The sequence below is a fragment of the Schistosoma mansoni genome, chromosome 1 (assembly GCF_000237925.1).
Source record: "Schistosoma mansoni strain Puerto Rico chromosome 1, complete genome".
Classification (NCBI taxonomy): Eukaryota; Metazoa; Platyhelminthes; class Trematoda; order Strigeidida; family Schistosomatidae; genus Schistosoma; species Schistosoma mansoni.
Window position 1 is genome coordinate 38164362 of NC_031495.1, and position 26082 is coordinate 38190443.

A 26082-nucleotide genomic window follows, 5' to 3' on the forward strand; every position below is an offset into this window, starting at 1 on the left:
AAACGCACTGACACCTAGTTTGAACAATTCCATAAATTATTTCGATGCTGAACCAATAAGCTCAATTCCATTCTGCAACTTCCGCAGCGTTGATTGGGACACATGATTCTTAAATGACGTTTGCTCAACTGGAAATACAAGTGCACATTTGACCATAATCAATGAACTAGTCAGTGACATATATTGAATCTATAGTCTACTCCATGACCATCATGATCAGTCATTTTGATAAGTGTATGCCACCAAATGGGAACAACATAACACATGTTTATTGATAACATACTCGTCAGTTTTGATGCTGAACAAGGTTATTAGGTGTGCAGTACCCAGCGTTGTTCCGCTCATTTAATGGGTGGATATTGCATGAAAGTGTAACTTCGCTGGAGACTTCATTTTACACATCTGTCTACTATGAACACATTTTGGTGTAGTGCATCTAAACATGCCGGATGAAAAACGAATAAGATGTGAGTTAGGGCTTCAAATGAAATGTGATAAAAATCATTTATATACGACACTCATCCGCCAAATGAGCAAAACTGTTGGATGCCTCACACCTATTGGATATCGAAAAACGACCAGATGACTTGAACTCTTACTACCACCTATTAACAAAACTCATTTTTCCATAATAAATGAACTGACTTTGTTGTTGTTTCTAATATTCATAACACTCTTACTATAGCTCACAATGAGTTTACTACTGTAAATCAATTACAATCGATTAGTCTGACGAATTTTGTGTTAATGAAGTTACCATAAAGTAACTATGAAATCAAAGTATCATTTAAAGGAATCTCAGAATCGAGTATAACCGGAGCCCCCCATCACGTTTTATGTGAACAAAGCAGAGATAAAAGAAACAATTCCTGAACTATGGTGACGAAAGTTACAATCATTCATATTTTGATATGGAAAGCAAGGGGAAAGTTTCAAACTTTTCTCGTAGCAACTAAGAAGAATGTTCAATACTTAACGTATTCATTATGGTCACATTAGTTTTTTTTATACAATAAATAAACTATTCACATGATGATGATGATGGTAATAATAATAATAAGAATAATCCAGAAAAAATATTATAAAGTAAACAAGAAAGAAACTGAACTATATTGAACTTTCAAAGAAATTGGATAAAGTATCATGAAGGATGATTTACTTGTTTTGATATTCTTAATTAGAATCTATATGAATTTCTCTAGAGCCTATGGATGAATGATCTTGTTTATTAAGATGATTATTAGATGATTGATCAGTTGAACTGATATCTGGTTGCTGTTGATGATTTGATCTGATTTGTGTTAGTTTGTTTTCAAGATTTTTAAGAGCATTTTGAACAGCCAAGATAACTTCACGACGTTTATTTCTAATGAATATTTCACCAGATGAATTGATCTTATCTAATCGTAACATAAGTTTTTCAAGTTTATCTTCAAGTAATAAATATGCTTTTGTTTTAGATGAAGCTGGAAAAAAAATACATATAATATCAACGTGGATTTGGATTAAATTATGTAGGACAATACAAAAACATTCTCATAGTTGAAAGCATGATTCATTTGAAACTAGACAAATACCATGGAAAACCTGGAAGCACTGGACAGCCGTTTCGTCCTATTGTGGGACTCCTCAGCAGGGCGCGTCCACGATCCCGCACTCGCGAGATTCGAACCCAGGACCTGCCAGTCTCGCGCCAGAGCACTTAACTGATAGACCACTGAGCCGCCATCCAAAGTGGTAATGTCTAACTTCAACCAATACACGAAGTTGAGCAACCGTTCACCAATTGTCTTCAGTGAGTTCCTATCTCACAACAGATGTAGTTTGGACTCCATTGGTCACTGCTTTTCACTAGATGCGCACTGATGAGGAGTCCCACAATAGGAGGAAACGGCCTTCCAGTGCTTCAAGGTTTTCCTTGCTGGTCTAGCTTCAATTGACTCATGCTTTCAACTATGAAAATACTAAATCTCCACAAAACCCCCTCTGACAAAAAGATTCACTAATTTCATCATGAAAATATACAAAGACCATTCATGAGTGTGGTTTTCTAGTAATTGAAGCATTCTGAGCTACAAATTCTTTGACATGAATCACAAAAATAATACTTAACAATCACTATAATAATTGGATGTATTGAAAGGAACCGATAGAAACCTTATTGTATACCTTGAGTATAACTTATTCAGATCAAATTTGATTTGTCGTGAAATTCGACGCAAAGCTGGGGCTACCATCAACCTTACGTAATTTTATTAATATTTATGCTTTACTACTGGAATGAGTCATTATCAGTATGTTAAAAGAACACTGTAAGTCCAATTTATTGCTTACATGTAGCAAGAGTATTTTTACCAAAGTGAGGTCGAAAAGAGGGTGTTCAAGAGACTAGAACAGGGTTGTTAGACAAAGTTTTATCTAGTGGAGTTGGAAAACCTTGATTTCAATTATGTAAATGAGCTATGAGACGCTGAGGAAACGCATGATGTGTAAACCTATCTTAGTTACCAGGTTTCATGGGAATGGGGTCTTCTGACGTTGCTCAACTCTTTTATGGACCAGACCTTCAGGTCAAAGACTAAATAAGCGGTACTTTAAGAAAACATGTGCTTCGGTTTAAGAATACAGGGAGTGTCACATCATAGACACAAACATATTGATGGATACCTACGAAGAAAGTGTTCTACAAACTTTGTGTCACTACGCATTTAGACGATATCTCTCTTTAGTTATTCACGCTGCTGAAGATCTAGCAGATACGTTAGACTGTCTTTTGGAAAATCATAATGTCGAAGTATTGGTTTTTCGAGACTCCAATGCAAGACACTAATAAGGAAATGAGAATGTAATCGCCATTTGTCGATTCAAAAAACCCGTTGAACACACGCTTACTCAAGGGCTCCGTACCACTGACGTATAGTTTAGCTGGTACCAATGTCGCGCTAATTGCCCTAGCCAAATCAGGACCTATTTATCAGGTCCCCCACTAACAACTGTTCGTGTGTTATCAGGTTGGAAGGCTCCCCCAAACCGAAAAAAACTGGTATGAGGAACATCAACCACCAATGGTATAATCGCAGATAAGCTAATAGGTGCAACGCTTCTGAAACTCAAGCGTGGACTAAGACTGGTCCCTGAGAAGTATACGAATAAACTAAAGGCATTGTAAATAAACACCTCAGGTAGAGTGACAGCGTACAATCACCTCTCCATTGTCTCAAGTCAACAGTAGAATTGAAGACTCCTGGCCGACCTCAATATCGATCCTTAACTTATGCATTCATGATATCCTGGAGACAATTGTGAAGTATGTAGTGGTGGTGTGGATGTCTTCGGGAAACTCTCCGACCCCGAGTATGAAATCATGATACAATATACCCAAAGCGCCCTTCAGTGTATTAGATATGTGTTACGAAAATTGTTCCAGAGACTTCCATATTACCTATCATTAGCAGACACCGGGATTCAGTGGAAAAAGGATGATCAGTTTATGACATAAGGCTTGGTATGAAAGACAGTTACACAGAACTGGCATCTGTAGGTTCATCCTGAATCCCCTCTAGTCGAGATCCTAGTAACTCTTCTTCTTTACTACTTATATGTTTTATTTGAGTGCTAACATGCACTTCCTATTACGTAATTTATAATGATTAGTATCTTGGTCAGTTTATTCTTTTAAGCTATGACCTATTTCATATATCAATTAAGTTTGCTCATATCATCATTTTGTTAATTATTCGTACCAATGTTACTACAATTGTTATCTTATTATCGATTTATGTAATTTACCTATAATGAATAGTTATGTAATCCTTTTTCACTATAATCACTGATCCATAAACTGTCTTGATTTGGTTTAAGATTTTTCATTTATTTATATAAACATCACTGTGAAATAGAGTAACGCTAAACGAAAAAAAATATTGCTCGCTTATAAGTGTGTTGTTCTACAATTTAAATTACAGGATTCTTTGATACAAATACATACTTATGTATATAATACGCCCCCAAATGCCCTGGTACGGCCAAGAGTAGGGAGAGTCCGCTGTCCCTCTCCAAATGCTCTCACATGGCCACGCGTAAACAGCCTTTGTCAGGGAAGTCCTACTCATTGCCTTCTCTCAACGGGGGTGTTGTTTATGAAATCGAGAGGACGAAAAGAGAATGTCCGGCGCTTTAACCGGGTTGGTGGACACGGAGAGTCCACCTAGGGGAGTTAGGAAACCTTGATTCCAAACCAACGGTGCACATGGACTCCAATATCCTGAGGGAACAATTGGCGTATGAGTCAATCGTTGGTCACCGGCTATCATGGGACTACATCTCCTCATGATGCTCCACTGCCTCGTGGATCAGACGTTTAGGTCAAAGGCTCCGGGTGTAGCCCCCTAAGAAATGCACGTGCTTCGGTTTGGGCACCCGGGTAGTATTACAGCCTTCACACAAATCAAGTGACTTGTGTAGGGCATATATATCTGGTGCCCCTTTGTACCAATATTTATGTGTTTAAATAAATAAATAAAATGTAATACGGTACAAAAGATTTTTTGTTATAAATAAGTCAACTCACAAGTAAACCCGTTAATCTCAGTTTCTATTTCTGCAAGTTCACATTGAGCTTGTTCTATAAGAGAAAGTGGATCTAATCCTGTTGGTTGACATACATTTTCATTATTATCACTATTATTATTATCATTTGAAATTTTAACAGAAACAGATTTGATAGGAATTGATTCACTCTTCTCAGTGGAAGAATTTTGATTGCTTTTATACGAATCAGACGATTGAGTTGCTGGGGAATTATTCGGTTTTTGTTCATAGTTACGATGGTTACCATTATTATTATTGTTATTCGAAGAGCTGATAGAATGTACCTTGGTAAGGGATGTTAAAATGAAAGAAAATATATTTTTGATAACACCCACAATTTTAATACAACCATAGTCAATATGTTAAAGTCAAATGATTAACAACAAAATAGTCATATCGACATGAACAACTAGCCAAATAGTGATGTAAACAACACTTTCTTTTCTAACTGTTAATGAAAACGTTAACTGACACGTAAGCAAACTAATCATTGAGTGCTATTGATTGACGCTAGTAATCAGTAAGGTTATTTGCAACGCTAAAATGTGTTACTCATATTTTGACAACTATTCAAACTATCACATACATTTAATCTCATAACCAGAAATATTAGTCTCTGGTAATTCAACTTGTACAATGTAAGGATCATCAGCAATGTCAAACCGGGCACCATTTGAGGAACAATCTGTGATACTAAATAATATCACTGAAAAACAAAATTTTCTGAACGAGTACGAAAATTTTGTAATTTTTATCGATGGTCAGTCAGTCAGCTACAACGTAGGACCAGGCACACATGCATCGGTCGAAGTTACCATACCTCACTCGTTAGCACAACAAGATGAACACCAAATTCATAGAAGTAGTTAATTTAGTGGTGGTAATACATAAAAGAAAGATTGTATATAAGAATATATATAGTACAGGAAGGAAGTTATGAAGCAATTTTAATCTCACGGTTTAAGGGAAGATAAAGAGTGTATACACCTGCGTTATTGTGATCGATTCTGAGCCATGTCACACACAGTCTCTAACCATTGGTTACGATAGTCACACGGACCCCAACCAAGTAGTCTGCATCTACCAACATGGCTCAGACTAGAAGTTAGTGACTTCATGCTCTGATGCCCCTAAATCTCTTCCAACCATCCCCTACACTAGTCAGCATAGGACATCGTGGTAATCGGTGTTCAGGCATACGTAACACGTAGCGGGCTAACCATCTCAGTCGATGAAGATTCATGACCTCATTAACTGATTTACCATCATTCCCCGATACCTTGTGTCTAACCTCACTATTACTTACCCAGTGATCCCAGCAGATGCGAGCAATATTTCTAAGACATCTGTGGTCAAATACTGCTAACTTACGAGTATCTTCTACTTTTAATGACCACGTTTCACAGCCGTAAAGTAGAACAGAGCGAACTGCTGCACAGTATACTCGTCGCTTAATTGATAGACAGATATCTCGTCTTCGCCATAGGTAACATAAGTTGGCAAAAGCTAAACAAGCTTTTTGAATCCGTGCTGAGATTTCGTCAGACACCAACCCATTAGGGCTGACCAGACTTCCAAGATAAGTGAAGTTGTCGGCGCGTTCGATTACTTCGCTCCCTATCCTTAGTTCAGGTGTTGACACCTCTTACTTAACAAGCTGATCAGCATCGACACTGACAGCTGGATAACCAATTGGCTATGTTCCTACTTTTCTGGAAGAGAACAGTACACTGTATTTGAAGGAAAGTGTTCAACATCTCTACTGTCTACTGTAGGTGTGCCACAAGGAGCTGTTCTTTCACCTCTGCTCTTCTCTTTCTTTTTGCATGATCTGCCATCTTCCACAGAAAACACTTTTGTAAAATATGCGGACGACCTCACTGTATGTATGCCAATTTCTACCTCCTTACATCCTATAGAAATGAACGAGTTTTTATCTCGTATTGAAAGGTGGTCTGTTGGTAATGGTCTCTTACTCAATCCATCTAAATGTCAAGCTGTTAACTTTAGCTTGAGACATGGACAGAACCTATACTCTATGTTGGGATCCCATAATGCTTGTGCCATTGGAGACTCCTTAATAAACACAGTGTCGAAGGTCAAATATCTTGGTGTCATTTTTTCCTCTGATCTTTCTTGGTCTTCTCATGTTTTACTGTTATCGAAAAAAGTTTACCGTTTGACATACTACATAAAGAGGCTGCATGCTTTTGGGATTACTCACCATTTACTCTTACAATTTGTAAATTCCTGCATATTACCTATTATTTTATATTGTTCTCCATTATTCTTTCCCGGGCTTTTGAGAAAAGACTTTGCTATTTTGCGTAGAGTGCTGAAGGCAGTTTGCAAGGTATGTGGTGAATCTTTTGAAGTCATTGTTAATATGCTTGTGGATAGACATCTTAAGTCTTCCAAACTCTTGGCAGGTGTTATCTTATCAGATACTAACCATCCGCTTTATTCATATCTTTCTCCTTGTATATCTTCTGGTAGAACGAGACGTAAATACATTAAAATCCATGCACGCAAGTAAATCTATAAAAGTTCTGTAATACCTTACCTTGCAAATTTACTTTGTGACGAACAGGCTGTTAGAGTTGACCTAGTAAATAACCTGTATTCTTAAGCATGTCTCAAATTCGATCATTTGTATAAACTCAGATTTTCCTAAACTTTTTTTATTTTATTTCTGTTCTGTTTTTTTTGTTTGTTTTGTTTCTTTTTTTGGTAAAAAAAACTTGTTGAAATAACTCGTGCTGAGAATTCTATATTGTACCAGATTATAATATTGAATAAAGCCATTAATAATAATAATAATCCTTAGTTCAGGTGTTGACGCAGGCCAGTCCTGGAGTAACAATTTCCTTTTTATCGATGGGCATAAAACCAATCCATCATTGTATTGTATTAATTACCTCTACCTGTCTAATATTGGATAAATATAGGGCCATGTCGGGTTTAAATAGTCCAGCCATATTACTTATACGTAGTTGTAATTTTAAAGAGAATTTCCACATAGATTATCATGTGAGTATTTAGGAAAAGCAGTTAGATATGTGGCCTGTCTACAGGAAAATAAAAAGAATTTAGGCAAAAAGGCTGTGGTAAGAAAGTTTACTTGAGAATGAAAGTCTCCAAACTAATAAGCAGATAATGCTGGACTGAAAATACACAAACTTTTGGACACTGAAAGGCAGCAGGATCAAGTAGGTGCAGTTGATCACGTTTGAGGCATTATTGAGAACCTTAACATGGAACTACCTAAACTACAGGAACACAAATTAAATTCCAAACTCAAATCGTATAGAGCAATTACACTAGTTAGGTTCACGATCTAAACTAAAATATCCTATAGTTTTGCAAACCCCATGTAGTAGTTATAATCATGTGCTCGCAAGCGACTAATTTCAAGATCCAACTCCTGGAATCGTAATGGGAAAAGTGATCAGCGGAGTCCAATCATGCTGTGTGGGACAGTTATTCACTCCAGGAAATGAATAGGGGTTGAGCAGTATCATGAATTGACTGGAGATAGACATGTACTTGCTCAGTGGTCTAGACGTCAAGCGTTTAAACACGAAACCGAAAGTCCTCCATTTGATTACAGGATGTGAGATTGTAGATACGCCCTGCTGAGGAGTCCCAATATTGGGACAGAACGGTAGTTCAGTGTTTTCAGGTTCTCAACAATGGTCTAGCTAAGACCAGTACTTGATTTAAACTATGAAAACCATGAAAGGGTTTATAAATAGTTGTCAGGCTAATTGATAAAAGACGACATCACTGAACATAATTATTTAATGGAGCTTTCTACAGATAAAGGAAAGAATAATGTATAATTGTGAATGAAACTGAAAGGTCCACTTCCACAATAAAGGTATCTGAAAGAGAAAGTACAGACAGAGTAAATTGATAGCTGGATCGTTTGTCTAAAAGATTATTGATGAAACCCTAATTAAAAATGGTAACTTGACAGGTTTATAGAAATGTCGACCAATAGATGTATGTATGCGGAAACAGTTATCACTAGAAGACCTCAATACTACCCTATAGTAAGGGCAACAAGAGTTTCAAGAAGTATAGTTGAAAATAGTGAGAACAATGACTTAGAAACTTATAAGCCAATATAGCTAACTACCGTCGTTCAATTTAATGAGGTTATCAGTCAAATTATTGATTAACTCCATATGGTTAAGTTCCATTTTTTACTCCGAATCAGGCGTAACAATTGAGTCTTGATTGAAGAGATAAGAAAACATCTTACCAATTGATTTCTTTTAGGTATGAAGACATTTGAAGAGTGCAGAGGGGGAGACGTGAATGTTAGATTTATTTGAAATATCATATGGGACAACAGAGCTCCCAAAGTGAGTCCTCCAAAAAATAATATTGGTTAACATGACACATAGTTAAGTCAGAAGACATATAAAATAATTTAATTAATTATACAAGAACTATATCAACTTACCTTGATTGGTATTGGTTCACCAACATTATCATAATATGACTGAGTTTTACGTTGAATATTATCTCCTACATTGCCTACTTTAATATCTCCTGGATTAGAAGGATCGGTCACTGGTTCATTTCCAGAAAGATTATACTGTCGACGATTATTAAGAGATTCAGATGAATAAGACGGGACAGATTGTAAATTTTGTATAGTATTACTCTAGATTATAGAAACAAATATTGTGAGAGAATCTTTCAGAATATGAATATGGACAAAGACTACAAAATTACAAATTAATTAAGAGTCAGTCATCACATATATGCATCGGTCCAAGTTGCCATACCTCGTTAGCACAAAAAGACGAACACCAAATTCATAGAAGTAGTTAATTTAGTGGTGGTAGTATATAAAAGATCGGTTGTATATGAGTATATAGTATAGGAAGGAAGACGGATATGAAGCAATTTTAATCTCAAGGTTTAAAGGAAGATAAAGAGTGTATACACCTACACCACTGTGATCGATTCTCAGCCATATCACATAGAGTCTCCAACCATTGGTTACGATAGTCACATGGACCCCAACTAAGTAGTCTGCATCCACCAACATGGCTCAGACCAGAATTTAATGACTTCAAGGACTGATGCCACGTTTTGGTTTGGCCGTCCCTAACTTTCTTCCAACCATCCCCAATACTAGTCAGCATAGGGCGCATAGAAGGTATGATATGAGGATGAATTCTTGGGAAAGAAAAGGATGAGATAATTATAAACGGCAAAATTTACAGGAAGACAAACAACGGATGCATTTGGTGGAGTGTGACCGACATAGCCCATTTCATATCCTTCAATGTCTCCCAAACCACTGGTCACGTTGATTGCGTAGATCAAGTCGTTTGCACCTATCAACACGGTTCAATTCAACAATCAATAACTCCATGAACTAATACTAAAGATTGGCTTGACTGCCTAAATTTTTCTTTCAACCCAGTTCTTCAAAACTAATAATCACTGTGAGTAAACACATTCAGTCATATAAACGCTTGAAATATATAGCAGTCGTCCCCAAAAAACAGAGAATTCATTTTATGATCAGAATGGGGGTTTTGTGGAGATTGTAGTAATTTCTTTAATAGTTGAATTCATCAGTTGATGTGAGATCACCATTGAAAAGCTGGAAGCACTGGGTGGCCGTTTCGTCTCAGTTTAAGACTCCTCAGCAGTGTGCATCCATGATCCCTCATGCGGGACTCAAACACAGGACTTCATGTCTCCCGCACAAACGCTTAACCTCTAGACCATTGAGCCGGCATACATGTTTAACTTCAATCGCTCTATGATCTCGTGTATCCATTCATCTATAATCTTACGTCGACTCATAAATTCAACTATCAAATAAAAGAATTCATCTTCACAAATAGCTATTTTATACATCTAAAACGTAACCTGAATTAGAAATAAAAATAAGAAACTACAGAAACGGTTAATTAGCGTTTAAAACGAACATTTGGCTGTCATTTATAAATGACTGGATTATAGAGTATGCTGGTCTATACGTATATATAGTACATTTACGTATATTAAGTACAAATCATTCAATATACACCATCTTTTTCTTAAAATAGGTTTGTTTGAAAAATTACTTTGCAGGTTTGTTGATTTATATGCAACACAAAGGTCAAGGTTGTGATTAATAATAGAACATGAATGAAATTAACAAACTGTACGATCAATAACAATCGTTAGCCACTCTCTTAAATGTCTCGGATATCTTCTATGATTTATTTATTTGAGCGCATAAACATTTGTACAAGGGGGCACCAAATACATATGCACCACACAATAACAATGAGGCAAGTCGCAATTATCACTGATTGATGTGAGGGCTATGATACTGCCGGGGTGCCCAAACCGAAGCAGGTGGTTTTCTTAGGGGTCCACACTCCGCTGTTTTATAAAGAAAAGTGATTAGAATATTTCTCAATTGTCAGTATGGGGATTTTTGTGCCCATGTGCACCATTGGTTCGGAATCAAGGTTTTCCAACTCCCCTAGGTGGACTCGCCTTGTCCACCAACCCGGTTAAAGTGCCGGACATTCGCTTCTCGTCCTCTCGATTTCGTAAACAACACCCTACTCCGTCACGAGAAGAAAGTGAGTAGGACTTCCCTGACAGAGGCTATATACGCGTGGCCATGTGAGAGCATTTGGAGAGGGAGAGCGGCATCTCCCCACTCTCGGCTGTACCAGGGCATTTGGGGGAAAATAATTGAATGGTTAACTATCATATCTGTCTTGATAACCTAAAAATATTGACTTATTTTCATTATCATCATAATTGATTAAGTTTAGCTAACAGATCATTATTTCTTTTTAAAACCTTTCTAAAATTCTTCTTTTTTATATTGAATAACAAAAAAATTAACTTAAAATATTCTAGAACTATCACTTTAGGTATTTAGAAAAAGTTTTATACTTTATAATTAGACAGATTATTTGAATGAAAATTTCAAATTATAATGTAAATTAATTTAAAATGACTAAATTTATTAGCTTGTATAGCTAAAACAAAAAGTAACTAAAAAATACCTAATGAATTTATTGTATTCTACAATGAATGTCGTATTTTTGTTTTATTTAATAACTTCGGATAGTTTTCTGATAGGATAACAAACATTGATCGCATCAGCTGGGATCACCGGGTAAGTAATAGTGAGGTTAGACACAAGGTATCGGGGAATGATGGTAAATCAGTTGAGGTCATAAATCTTCATCGACTGAGATGGTTGAGCCACGTGTTACGTATGCCTGAATACTGATTACCAAGACGTGCAATGCTGACTAGTATTGAGGATGGTTGGAAGAGAATTAGGGGTGACCAAACCAAAATGTGGCATCAGTGCTTAAACTCACTAACTTCTAGTCTGAACCATGTTGGTAGATGCAGACTACTTGGTTGGGGTCTGCGTGACTATTGTAACCAATGGTTAAAGACTGTGGGTGACATGGCTCACAATCGAACATAATGGTGCAGGTGTATACACTCTTTATCTTCCCTCAAACCTTGAGATTAAAAATACTTCATATCCGTCTTTCTTCCTGTACTACATATATTCTTATATACAATCTTTCTTTTATGTATTACCACCACCAAGTTAACTAGTTTTATGAATTTGGTGTTCATCTTGTTGTGCTAACGGGGTATGGCAACTTCGACCGATGCATGTGTGCCTGGTCCTACGTTGTAGCTGACTGACTGAATGAAGATAACAAATGAATTAGTAATATTTTTAAAGATAACTATTCACTTTAAAAATATTTTATATTAGTATGGGGATTTTCGGAGATTGTAGGATTTTCACAGATGAACTCACAAGTCGATTTAAGCTAAACCACTGTTGAAAACCTGGAAGCACTAGATGGCCGTTTCGTCCTAGTATGGAACTCCTCATCAATGCGTATCCACGGTTCCGCACGTGGGACTCGAACGAAAGATTCATAGAAAGATTAATCAACCAGAAAATTATTTTGTTTGACCATTACTACTAGACAGTAATCATAATGTGTGCTTACTCAGTCACTAAAAGTGAATTTTTTAAATAAACTGTTCTGAATAAGACATTCTGAAAGAACATATAGTCGATATTAACTGACAAAATATGAAAATCGAACGTTCAGTTATGATGGAAAATATTTATAGGCTTATAGGGTATTAATGTCAGTTTCGTATTGTTTTTCGTCTAAAATACAGAATTTCAATAATGTTTTATTCAAGATAGAATGGAACAATCATAATTCTACAATTAGGTACATGAAAAATTACAAACTGCTTAAGAATCACATTTTTGTTAGACACTAAGAAGTGAGATAGTTATCAGAGTTTTCTCCTTAGTTGTATTTCATAAACAAGTAGAGGTTATTGACTGAATTTTTAATGGCTTACTGGGTTGGATTAAAAATGTTTCACCGTTTTATTAACACAACACAATCATAGACCTCATCAAGATTGACGTAAGAATATGTACGTTAAACTCTTTTTTCTTAAGAAGGAAATTAGACCCTACTGAAGCAAGTGACAGCTGAAAATTAACCAAATTAAGTTATATGAATTTTCGTTCAGTACAATTTTGTGATGCATAGAGTGAACTTAGTTGTCATAATTCAACTTGATGAAAATCATACATAACCATTATATGGCTTAATATATATATATATATACCACTTGATAATGTTGAGCCGATGAGTACACAACTACTGATAACAGTAATGTCTGTATTAAACCGTATCTGACGTTGGAAACAGTTTAAGTACATACACAGACTACTCAGTAAACAATCCAACTGAGAAAATCATAATTTTTGTTCTACTAAATTGAGAGTTCATAAGAACATTTCCTATTGTTCAAAATATCCCTGAAATTCTTTAGAATTTAGGCAATTCAGTACCATCATCTTTCTAGAAAACTGTCTTAAATTTAAATAAATAATATATTTGTAATATCCCAACGAGTAGAAAAATTAGATTTTCTGACGTTTCGTGACTCAGTGTAAGCCACTTCTTCAGAGAATAAATAACCAAATTAACATTAATCCAAGTTTAAATAGTACAACGGAACAATCAAAGAATATTAGGTGATCAATCAAAAACAGGTCTGAATAGATCACTGTCACGTCATTTCATTTCGGTCAAGGTGATTCATAAGCAACATGGATGTAATTTTGTGTGTATTTATGCACTGTTAATAATGAAAACTGTGTGACCTTTATAATTACAAAGGATAGAGTTTGATTTGTAATGTAATGGTGTGAAATTGTAAATAATATCAGACTGAGTGACTAGGATAGATGGTCCAAGTAGGCTGTATGGTAAGACCTTCCTTTCTATTGAGAGCTGTGGGATTAAGCATTATATGGAAAGCTTCAGCTACTCTTCTTTCTTTGTAGTTGGAAAAACCTTTCTGTAGTATTTTGATATTTTCGAAATCAATTTGATGACTGTTGAAAATGGCGTGAACTGCTATTGCCGATTTAATCTGAAGTCTACTTAATTTTACAGGATTATTAGGAGGTTTCTTTGTGTACCTGATATGTTCTTTGGCGCGAGTTAAGATTTCGCGAGATGACTCTCCAATATAGAAGGCATCACAATCGACACAACCTAATTTGTAGACGCAGTTCTGTGTAGACATGAATGGTATCTTTTCTTTTAATCGAACTAAAGTATTTCGAAGAGTGTTCGTTGTTTTGTAATATACTTTAATTCTGTGTTGTCTTAAGATTCTTTGGAGTTCTTCAGTTGTGCCATGACGGTATGGTAAGACTGCAGTACCAATCCACGGCATTTCATTCGAATTATTATTATTATTGCGTACTGAATTGTCTCGTTTTAATATACTTCTAATAATCTTCATAGGAAAATTATTAAATTGTAAGATGCTAATTACATTCTTTTGTTCTTTTTGTTTGTCCTCTTCTGAAGAGATGATCTTGTTGGCTCTTCTAAAAAGATTTAAGGCTAACGAGATTTTAGCACTGAAAGGATGTGCTAAATGGAAGTCGATGTAACGATTGGAGTGTGTGGGCTTTCGGTAGATGGATAAATTTAGAACTCCATCTATATTTCTTTTCACTAGGCAATCTAAGAAAGGTAGCTCTTCATGTTCATTTTCATTCTCATTCGTGAATTTGATGTGAGATGAAAGTGTATTTATCTGTTTTGAAAACGATCTTAGATGCGTCTTTTTTATTACTACAAATGTGTCATCTACATATCTGAGCCAAATTCGTGGTTTAATTTCGTTGGAGAAAACCTTTGATTCTATGTGTGTCATAAAAAGATTGGCCACAATCGGGGACACGGGAGAACCCATTGCTACACCATTTGTTTGTCTGTATAACGTTCCGTTGAAGGTGAATAGAGTTGAATTTAAGCAGAGTTTTAACGATCTCATGATTAAACTGATGCTTAAAGGACATCTGTCCGATAGAGTAATGTCATTCTCTAGTAAGCCACTAATGAATTCTAAGCATATATCAATCGGAATACTAGTATATAAAGATACAACATCAAAGCTTACCATGACTTCATTCTTTTCAATAATTAATTCCGATAATTTTGATTTAAAGTCATATGTATCTTTAATCATATTATGTACGTTAAGCTGTAGTGGCTTTAATATGTTGCTTAGATATTTAGATAAAGCATATGTCGGTGTGTTGGTAAAATCTACTATTGGTCTTAGAGGAATATCTGGTTTGTGAATTTTCGGTAAACCATAAAACCGTGAAGTATTACATGATTTGGGATACAAAGCAAACCAAAGCGAAGCCCCAATGACTGGTTTTAGCTCTTTCAAAAGTTCACTTGTATCTGATTTGACTTTATTTTTCATCGTTTGAGAATTTGATTGATTGATCTTTTCATAGGGTCCTGTTGCAAGATGTTCAAGAGCTTTATTAACATAATCTATTCTATTCATGACTACTGTTGTATTGCCTTTGTCTGCTTTTGTGATTATGATCGTTTTGTCCTTTTTAAGCGAATGTAGGGCCTTGTATTCTTCTTTTGAGATGTTTGGTGTAAGGTGTTTTTGTTTGGTCAAGATATGGGACGTCTTTAGACGTAACAAATGCGATTCTTTTTCTGGTAGTTTTGCGATTATTGGCTCTAAAATTGGAGTAACTTCAAGGGTGCTAAGTGGTTTTCTATGTAAATTGAAATTTAATCCTTTCTCCAGTAGGATGATTTCATGATTCGTTAAGTTTCTGTCAGACAAATTATGAACGATTCTTAGATCATTCGGATAAGATTTTTTATTGCTGACGTTTTCTTGTCTTTCTTCCTTTCTTTGATCTTTTCAAATTTTTTAATTTGTCGGTGTTTTGATGAATCTAAATAGTGGCGTTCTCTTTCTATGAATAGGTTAAAAATCGCGGTTTGTAAATCTGTAGGAATTAAAACCAGTAAATCATCTAGGTTTTTGATTCGTTCCCGATATTTTTCAAGTAGATATGTACATTTATGAATACGTTCTCGTAAAAATATTCGAGATGACCGTTGAGAAGTTTGGATAGATCTCCAGGAACGTTCTGGAGGTTTTATAAAAATAGATTTCGGAATAATGTTGTCATGTAAACATCGTTTATTAAATATTCTGTGATTGTACCAATTGCATATGCTTTATCTAAATATCTAAGCAACATATTAAAGCCACTACAGCTTAACGTACATAATATGATTAAAGATACATATGACTTTAAATCAAAATTATCGGAATTAATTATTGAAAAGAATGAAGTCATGGTAAGCTTTGATGTTGTATCTTTATATACTAGTATTCCGATTGATATATGCTTAGAATTCATTAGTGGCTTACTAGAGAATGACATTACTCTATCGGACAGATGTCCTTTAAGCATCAGTTTAATCATGAGATCGTTAAAACTCTGCTTAAATTCAACTCTATTCACCTTCAACGGAACGTTATACAGACAAACAAATGGTGTAGCAATGGGTTCTCCCGTGTCCCCGATTGTGGCCAATCTTTTTATAACACACATAGAATCAAAGATTTTCTCCAACGAAATTAAACCACGAATTTGGCTCAGATATGTAGATGACACATTTGTAGTAATAAAAAAGACGCATCTGAGATCGTTTTCAAAACTGTTAAATACACTTTCATCTCACATCAAATTCACGAATGAGAATGAAAATGAACATGGAGAGCTACCGTTCTTAGATTGCTTAGTGAAAAGAAATATAAATGGAGTTCTAAATTTATCCATCTACCGAAAGCCCTCACACTCCAATCGTTACATCGACTTTCATTCAGCACATCCTTTCAGTGCCAAAATTTCGTTAGCCTTAAATCTTGTTAGAAGAGCCAACAAGATCATCTCTTCAGAAGAAGACAAACAAAAAGAACAAAAGAATATAATTAGCATCTTAAAATTTAATAATTTTCCTATGAAGATTATTAGAAGTATATTAAAACAAGACAATTCAATACACAATAATAATAATAATTCGAACGAAATGCCATGGATTGGTACTGCAGTCTTACCATACCGTCATGGCACAACTGAAGAACTCCAACGGATATTAAGACAACATAGAATTAAAGTATATTACAAAACAACTAACACACTTCGAAATACTTTAGTTCGATTAAAAGAAAAAATACCATTCATGTCTACACAGAACTGCGTCTACAGATTAGGTTGTGTCGATTGTGATGCCTTCTATATTGGAGAGTCATCTCGCGAAATCTTAACTCGCGCCAAAGAACATATCAGGTACACAAAGAAACCTCCTAATAATCCTGTAAAATTAAGTAGACTTCAGATTAAATCGGCAATAGCAGTTCACGCCATTTTCAACAGTCATCAAATTGATTTCGAAAATATCAAAATACTACAGAAAGGTTTTTCCAACTACAAAGAAAGAAGAGTAGCTGAAGCTTTCCATATAATGCTTAATCCCACAGCTCTCAATAGAAAGGAAGGTCTTACCATACAGCCTACTTGGACCATCTATCCTAGTCACTCAGTCTGATATTATTTACAATTTCACACCATTACATTACAAATCAAACTCTATCCTTTGTAATTATAAAGGTCACACAGTTTTCATTATTAACAGTGCATAAATACACACAAAATTACATCCATGTTGCTTATGAATCACCTTGACCGAAATGAAATGACGTGACAGTGATCTATTCAGACCTGTTTTTGATTGATCACCTAATATTCTTTGATTGTTCCGTTGTACTATTTAAACTTGGATTAATGTTAATTTGGTTATTTATTCTCTGAAGAAGTGGCTTACACTGAGTCACGAAACGTCAGAAAATCTAATTTTTCTACTCGTTGGGATATTACAAATATATTATTTATTTAAAATAATCTACCCAATGCTCAATTTATTCAAAATTGTCTTAAATTTAGTTTGTCAACGATTATTTACACTGGTTCAGCGGTTAGAAAGTACAGGAGATTCTGTATATTCAGTATTTTTATCAACGGAAGAGTTCGACGATCATCCTAACCACGAGTCAGCATTGAAGTTTCTAAAATATTGACAAACCCTCGACCTTCTCGAAAAAACCTGTTTTTATTAGTTGGTTAAAATTGTATTAAAAACATTTGTGTAACTTTAGCCCCCTAACCATATACCTGTACATAAAACTGGAATGCTTTATATTTTATAACTATAAGATGTGCACAACTTTTAAAATATCTTGATTCTGAGGTTAATAAAGTAAATTAATGTAGTAGTAGCTTCGTTATTTCAAATCTGATAATAACTGAATACAGACATAAACGAAGTTTTTTTAAAATATATGTTAGAGGTATGGTAAGAGTAGGGAGAGAAAAGGCCACTGAGAAAATTAGTTAGGCACACAACCAGTTAAAGAATGAAAGTTTATTAGTACATATGAGGTTGCCAATCAGAGGACAGTTTTATAAACACAAACCGTTAACTACACACGACAGATATAGTTTACAATAACTGAAATAATCACATTAGTCCTTGATTAACAGTCGAAAAGTCACACACAACAAAGGGGATGGAAAAACAGCTGTTTAGTATCATTCGTTCAACTTGGTTATGAAAGGTGGAATAGCTAAATAAAGACGATGTATTATAAAGGTTTCAGACAATGATTTTAAGCATATATATATATATATATATATATATATATATACCAACAAATTAAAAAATCGTATTATTAATATTTGAATTTGTTGTATGAACATATCAATTAAGTTAACAGTTACATTGATATAGACTCACTTGAGTTTTAGACTTTCGCGGATCTTCCCATGTAGTTGATTTATTAATGTGATCGATAAAAAAGGGGAAACCAGTGATACTATCATATCCCATAGACCATCCAGGAGGTAAACCCTGTGAGCTCATAATTTGTACACCAGATAGAAGTCAGCTGGTTAGCTCGAAAGATTAACCGAAAAGCTTTGCAATGCAATCCAGCAACCTGCAGAGGAAAATTTGACTTATATATATATATATATATATGTTGTGATGATGCACATAACTTAGGCCAACAAAGTCAAAGTTTATTATGAACAAGATAGTTCAACTGGCAGTTGGTAAAATACATATGTTACTGCTCAAGAATGAGAGCGAAAAAACCGGAAGTTGGACTTAAAAACCTGGTTAAAGATGGAAATTCAGATGACAGATGACGAGTACAAAAGGAAATATGTTGCTTTGGTACAGTTACACGATATTTATTTATTTATTTATTTAAACACATATATATTGGTACAAAAGGGCACCAGGTACATATGCGCCACACTATTTGTGTGTGTGGGCTGTGATACTGCCCGGGTGCCCAAACCGAAGCAGGTGGTTTTCTTAGGGGGCCACACCCCGAGCCTTTGACCAAAAGGTCTGATCCACAAGGCAGTGGAGCATCGTGAGGAGATGCAGTCCCATGGTAGCCGTTGACCAATGACAGGTTCGTCCGCCATTCGTTCCATCAGGATACTGGAGCCCATGTGCACCAGTTACACGATACAATGGAAGTAAAAACTAAAGGATATCACGACAACTACCACTTGCATTAAACTCTTTCATTTCCGTCTCTAGTTCAAACTTGTCTACTTGATCATATTTAAACGTTGGATCTACTAATCGTTACTCTGATTCCAATTTACATATTTGCTTGGTGGTTGTCGCGATAGTCAGCCTTGAATGGTGTTTTTAGGGGTGCCACTGTCCCAATTTTTGCTAAATTTCTTTCATAGACGTCCCAACTACTTCAACGTCTAGACCGACCATAGGCAGCGAAGTGGTTGGCCACCTTGTCAGCCCTAGTGGCTGGACAATCTCAGGGTGACAGTATAGCATAGACAAGTATGTGCTACTCCAAAACGGTATTGATCACTGCCAGTAACGTGAATTTCCGTCCAGCACTTTGATCCGTTGTAACACTAAAAACTAGCTTTATGTATGAGAACTAAGTTATGGGTGAAAATAATTTGAGATGGATTGGTTGTTTTGCTCATGCGCCTACCAGCACATACATTGAACAGCTGTAAAGACCACGGAACTCGATTACAAAGGATAATAAAGACGCAAAACAACCCAAACTTTTCGGGACGATATAAGTAAATGATTGGGAATCTTTCTCTTAACATCAAGTGTGCAGTGCTAATGGTGGACAGAATATATCGAGTTTTTAACCTCTGAGCGACTCTGGTATGACATTTTTGGCCGCAAGAAAGGGCATGATTATTTATTTATTTAAACACATAAATATTGGTACAAGGAAGCACCAGATACATATGCGTCAAACAAATCTCATTCGGTTTGTGTGAGGGCTTTGATACCTCCCAGGTGCCCGAACTGAAGCAGGTGGTTTTCTTAGGGGCCCACACCCGGAGCCTTTGACCGAAAGATCTGATCCACAAGGCAGTGGAGCATCGTGAGGAGATGCAGTCCCATGGTAGCCGGTGATCAACGATTGATTCGTACGCCATTTGTTCCCTCAGGATATTGGAGCCCATGTGCACCATTGGTTTGGAATCAGGGTTATCCAACTCCCCTAAGTGGACACCCACATCCACCAACCCGGTTAAAGCGCCGGACATTCGCTTTTCGTCATCTCATTTTCGTAAGCAACACCCTCGCCACGAGAAGGCAGTGAGTAGGACTTCCCTGGCAGAGGCTATATATTCGCTGGCCATGTGAGAGCATTTGGAGAGAGAGAGCGGACTCTCCCCACTCTCGGCCGTACCAGGGCATTTGGGGGCAAGGGCATGATTACTACATTATGGTGTTCCTCAACCAACAAAAAATACACTACAGTAATGAGAATCGATCACATGGAACGAGATCAAACGAATGCATATAGAAGAGTACTCTGGTTAGGCTGCATTGTACTTTCAGACCAACTAAGATCAAGACACTGAATGAAATCGGAAATAATCCACAACTATGAATAGTTAGAAAAGCCTAGGCAGTAAGGGAACAGGACTATTAACTCACGAAAACCTACAGTTTACGTGAAACCAACTGTACATTCTACTTTCATAGGACCGTTACTTAATGACGTTATGCTAATAAAGATAGAAGGAACTACTAATCTCAGTATACATCGTATTTATTAAACAGTTAACTACAGTATAAGTAATCCGTTTAGAGAACACAACAAACCTGCTGCGAAATTCTGGATTGTCAAGGATTTTATTGACTTAGGATTGCAATTGCGAAGTGACTGAATGGTAAAGGTGAATGGTATTTAATCAAATGCTCATTAGTAAAGGAGAGCAATTAGAGGGCGATTTTTGCCCTTCCCACTCAAAGAAGTTTATAAAAGAAAGCTTTTACTTAACCCATCGGCTAACTGCAACCAAACTAACTATTTAAATAGGGTTATCTTTATAAAGGTATTTGCGCGACTGCATTTGTTTAGGCTCCTAAACTATTTACAAATACATAAAGACTCAAGAAATATACTTTGAAATCATATGGGAAGACTTATTTATCCAATTCTATACGAAAAATAACTGAGGGTTTTGAAGAGTCATTATTACTTAGCGACTCACTTCACCTGTCCCACCAACTGCTTATTCATATTTTCCGCTACTAGACCCGCTAGAAGGAATCAGTTTTCTAAAGGTCATTCTGGAAACCACCACTTTCAGAGTTCAAAGATTTTTAGTAGCAATCTTCTTTCATTATGGTTTATTATGGTTTCATGAGGCATGTGCAGACCTTATAGCAGCTGCTTACAATAGACTTAGAAAGTCAGTTCACGAGTTGGCATGTGCCTCGTGCAATATGAATGCTGAGGATTTGCGAAACAATGTCATCATTATCTCGACAGATATGGAAAAAAATGTTAGCAACTGTGTAAAATGGAAATCCTGAAACGAATAAACGAACGAAGACCCTAAGAAGAGGAACCTCGAAAACATTAGTATCAACAGAACAAGGAACAGTTCCTGAGAGCATGTGCTGAAACTCAGAACCACAATAAAATCGACGGTGTTAGACTCATTCGGCTAACTTTTTATCCCCAGCACTTACTTTATAAATTCAACTGTGGTCTCGTAAATGTCTGATGAACCTTCATCAACAACGGTAAAAAGGATCGAAGGCCACTACCAAAAATGCCGAACACTGGAAGTTTTGCAAGAAAATCAGCTAATATATTGGCCGTGAAGTCTGCTTTAAAGATTGTCCAATCAACTAACGAAATGCAAGAAAATCGGAAATACGATCCAAATGTCAAACTAGAAGCAATCCAGTCTCAATATGCCCAAAAACCCGAAAATGAGAGCACTATTCAGAATGATTCCTAGTTATCCTAAATCCTGAAGATAGTCCTGACCTTCCTTGCTGTTCCCAGTACAAAAACGACAAGATCATTTACAAAGAAGGGGCATTGTCTAATATACCATATTCTGAGCGCGATCGCATTAGGAATATCCCAAATAATATTGTGCAAGGTGTCCTGGAAAACGCGGCCCCTAATTATGCAGATTATGATATTCTAGAATAGGAATCCATAAGGCAGTACTTGAAGCTCAAGAACATGGGGACTCAATATGTAACGCGATTAGCCATGAAAAATAGGGATGCTAGGTCATGGATAGTGATGATAGCCTTACTGTGGCAACTACTACTCTAGAAGTATCTCGTGTTAACAAACGTCGGTTACAAACTAGAATCTACATGCATCCGGACAGGCCAAATTATGCAAGGATTAAACACAAAAGCAAACCTAAACTGACTGTTCCACTTGTGGACTGTTAAGAACAAGGAGAAAACGTTGAAGGTACAGGGACTACAAACTCGGGAAATCCAGTGTAGTTATGTCACCCATTCATGTAAGGCACATTCAGACAAACAGGACTAGGTTTACGTGTCTCAAATCGAAATTATAAACTGTCCGTATGTGGTGCCCGCGAGTTTACCGAACAAAAAGGGTGAGTTGGTTGAACTAAGTAAATCTAATGGTATCCGTCTCTGTTACATCTGTTAGTTGTACGCTTTATTCAGATCCTAAGCTATTCTGATAACCCCAGGCTAGAACTACTCAGCGACTTGAACAGCAGTAAGAAGACACGAGTATGAGAGAAACACTTTACTGCAAGGATCATTTATGTACAGAAAATACAGGGGTTTTATAGTAATTAAGAGACCTTGAGTTTCCGTAGTAGCAGTGTGTTAAACAGCCAATCAGGATCTCGTTATTTTGGTAGCATAGCTTCTAAGTAATCGCTGATTGGTTGGGGCTCTTTATGAGCCTCTGGAGGCTCTGATAGAGTTTACTGTAAGCCGACTTAACACCTCCCCTTTTTTTGAAAATTCGGGGTAGGTATCCAGACTGAATTTGCCGACTTCATCCTCCCCCACGAAACAATGTCGGGTCCCCAACTTTCGACATAGTGACGTTGTTGCAGATTGAATTTATGGGACGATCTAATAATTCCAACTTTTCTATCCAATCAAGCCCCAATAAGTCGAGTGCTGGCCGTTCTGTCAAAAATATTACTCCCTTCTTTGTAAGCTCTGCGACTGTGATTTTACAGTGAACCTCACCGGCAATGTTTATAATCCCCCCAGATGCGCCGTGTGCTGATTGATAGGTTGAAAATATTCTCGGCCTCCCAATTTTCTCCCGCGTCCTTCTGCTTATAAGCGTTATATCGGAGGCTGTGTCTAGCTGTAAGCGGGCATCGTACCCGTTAATCTTGAGGGAAACATACTTTCTACGATTATGGGAGCCGATTCTGTTAGCACCTACCGTCACCTTGGCTGTGCGTGGCTTGAATCTTTTAGAATAAACTTTAGGTTGACGGCGTTTTCGGGTTTTGCAATGACTTTCTTTGTGTCCTTTCCTGGAACACGTAGTACAACGATGACTTTTAAACGGACAAAACCTTTTGAAATGCTAACCTCCGCATAACCAGCATAGGAATGATGGTTTACCGCTGTCATTTCGATAATTCTGTATGCTGGAACCTTGCGTGACTTTTCTCTCGACAGCATTAACGTGGGGGAACTGGTTAGTGTTTTCTACCATCGAGGTATCGTGCTTCAAATTCACTAACCTTTAACATTCATTAGTCACTTCCTACAGGGTCATGTTGGGACAATTTTCAAGTTTGCTTAGGATTCTCGTTCGGATGTCAGCATCCTCAGGTGAACGCAGGCTACAGACAAATACTAAGCATTTAAACTGGTCTTCAGACATGGACAATAATTTGAACCTCTCGCATTCTCGGTTCACAATGCCTCCATGTTTCACCCAGTCATCTCCTGATTCTTTCATTATCTTCAAGCACTGGTAACGGATATTAAATAGAGACGACTGTTCTCCAAAGATTTGAGACAGGGTTTGAATTGTTTTATCAAAACTAAAGTCTCGTGGGTTCTTCGGAAGAATAAAGTTACTATAGCGTTCATGTTCTGTTGTCCCAAGCTTTCTTAGAAGTATTCTAACTTTTGAAGCGTCATCCAGTCTGCAGAGATCAATACGGAACAAATCTTCATACTTCTTAAACCAAGAGTTAAGAGTGACACCTGCTGCACCATCAAAATTAAATTCATGGATTGCATTAATAACTGAGTCAGTATGAGACACTTGAAATTCACTAGCAGCAGAGTTTTGTTGAGACATACATAATTTCTGCATAAGGGCTTCCATGACTCTGATTTGAGACTGTTCAAACCGTTTTTCTTGACGCTCCAAATAAGCTTCAAATTGCTCTAAAGAAATACTCATTGTCATTTTTTCTCGTCGCCACTGATATGTCTTGTAGATTGTAGTTTTTCCCCGTCGCCACTGTTATATCTTGTAGGTTGAACGCTTTATTCAGATCCTAAGCTATTCTGATAACCCCAAGCTAGAACTACTCAGCGACTTGAACAGCAGTAAGAAGACACGAGTATGAGAGAAACACTTTACTGCAAGGATCATTTATGTACAGAAAATACAGGGGTTTTATAGTAATTAAGAGACCTTGAGTTTCCGTAATAGCAGTGTGTTAAACAGCCAATCAGGATCTCGTTATTTTGGTAGCATAGCTTCTAAGTAATCGCTGATTGGTTGGGGCTCTTTATGAGCCTCTGGAGGCTCTGATAGAGTTTACTGTAAGCCGACTTAACAGTCTTATAGAAGTACCTGAAACATGGACATCTGAAATTAAGAACCAGGAGCTGGTAATACCCTGGTTGTTTGTTTTGTAACAACAGAAAACCAGGAGTGATGGCGAAGCAGCCCTTTACTTATGATCTAACATGGTATCACACCAGGTGTGCACTCAAGGGTTTATCAATCTTGATGAATATGTATGGTGCCTTGTGAGATTGTCTAAGACCTAGAAATTTCTACCTCGGAATCATCTACAGGAAGCCCATTGCTGAGACGGAGTACGAAGATAATATGGTGGAGGGATTATCCCCGCTCTCTTAGTCTCAGGTATATCCATGTCCTGAGTTTAGGTCAATTTTTGCTGGACACACATACACTGGAGATGACAACTCATCTGAAGCTCGGTTCTTCAAACTTGTCGGAGATTTCGAATTATTTGAAAAAGTGAGGTAGATAACTTGGCGAAGAAACAGTGTGACGCTGTCAATCCTAGACTGCATATTTACAGGAGAAGAATTCTTAGCTGACAACCTCTCAATCTTGGCTCCCTTGAGAAAAAGTCACAACTCCATCATACGTATTCCAAACGACCAAGGGACCAATACGTTAGAGCGACTAGAAGAGATAGGCTCCAGTATTAGAGAAGGCTAATCTATAAATCATCCTCCAGTCTGGAAAGCCTATTCTATCATGCATCTTCTCTTCGAATAACCAGAACAGGGATTTCTCGATTGGTAGTTCCTAATGGCTCAACAAACAATAACAGTGATGCTGTCAGGCTTCTGGTAGTAGAGTATCTTTAGGTATCCCAACCGTTACATACAAACAACGTCAATGAGGTGTTCGTCTGTAGCCCAACAGGACCCCTAGAAGTGAGCACCATTTGACCACACGCGCCCA

At 36.7% G+C, this 26082-nt stretch overlaps 1 protein-coding gene across 1 annotated transcript; it reads right to left on the reverse strand.

The window, feature by feature from the left end:
* Positions 1 to 855: 855 nt before the first annotated feature.
* Smp_005900 (putative bcl2-associated athanogene) lies at positions 856 to 21635 on the reverse strand. The gene is made up of 5 exons (XM_018794322.1): positions 21614 to 21635; positions 18846 to 19047; positions 9062 to 9265; positions 4571 to 4874; positions 856 to 1466 (listed from the first exon to the last, which is right to left on the reverse strand). The coding sequence occupies exons 2-5, from the start codon at positions 18969 to 18971 to the stop codon at positions 1174 to 1176; spliced, it is 927 nt and encodes a 308-aa protein (XP_018648746.1). The 5' UTR covers positions 18972 to 19047; positions 21614 to 21635; the 3' UTR covers positions 856 to 1173.
* Between the last annotated feature and the right edge of the window lie 4447 nt (positions 21636 to 26082).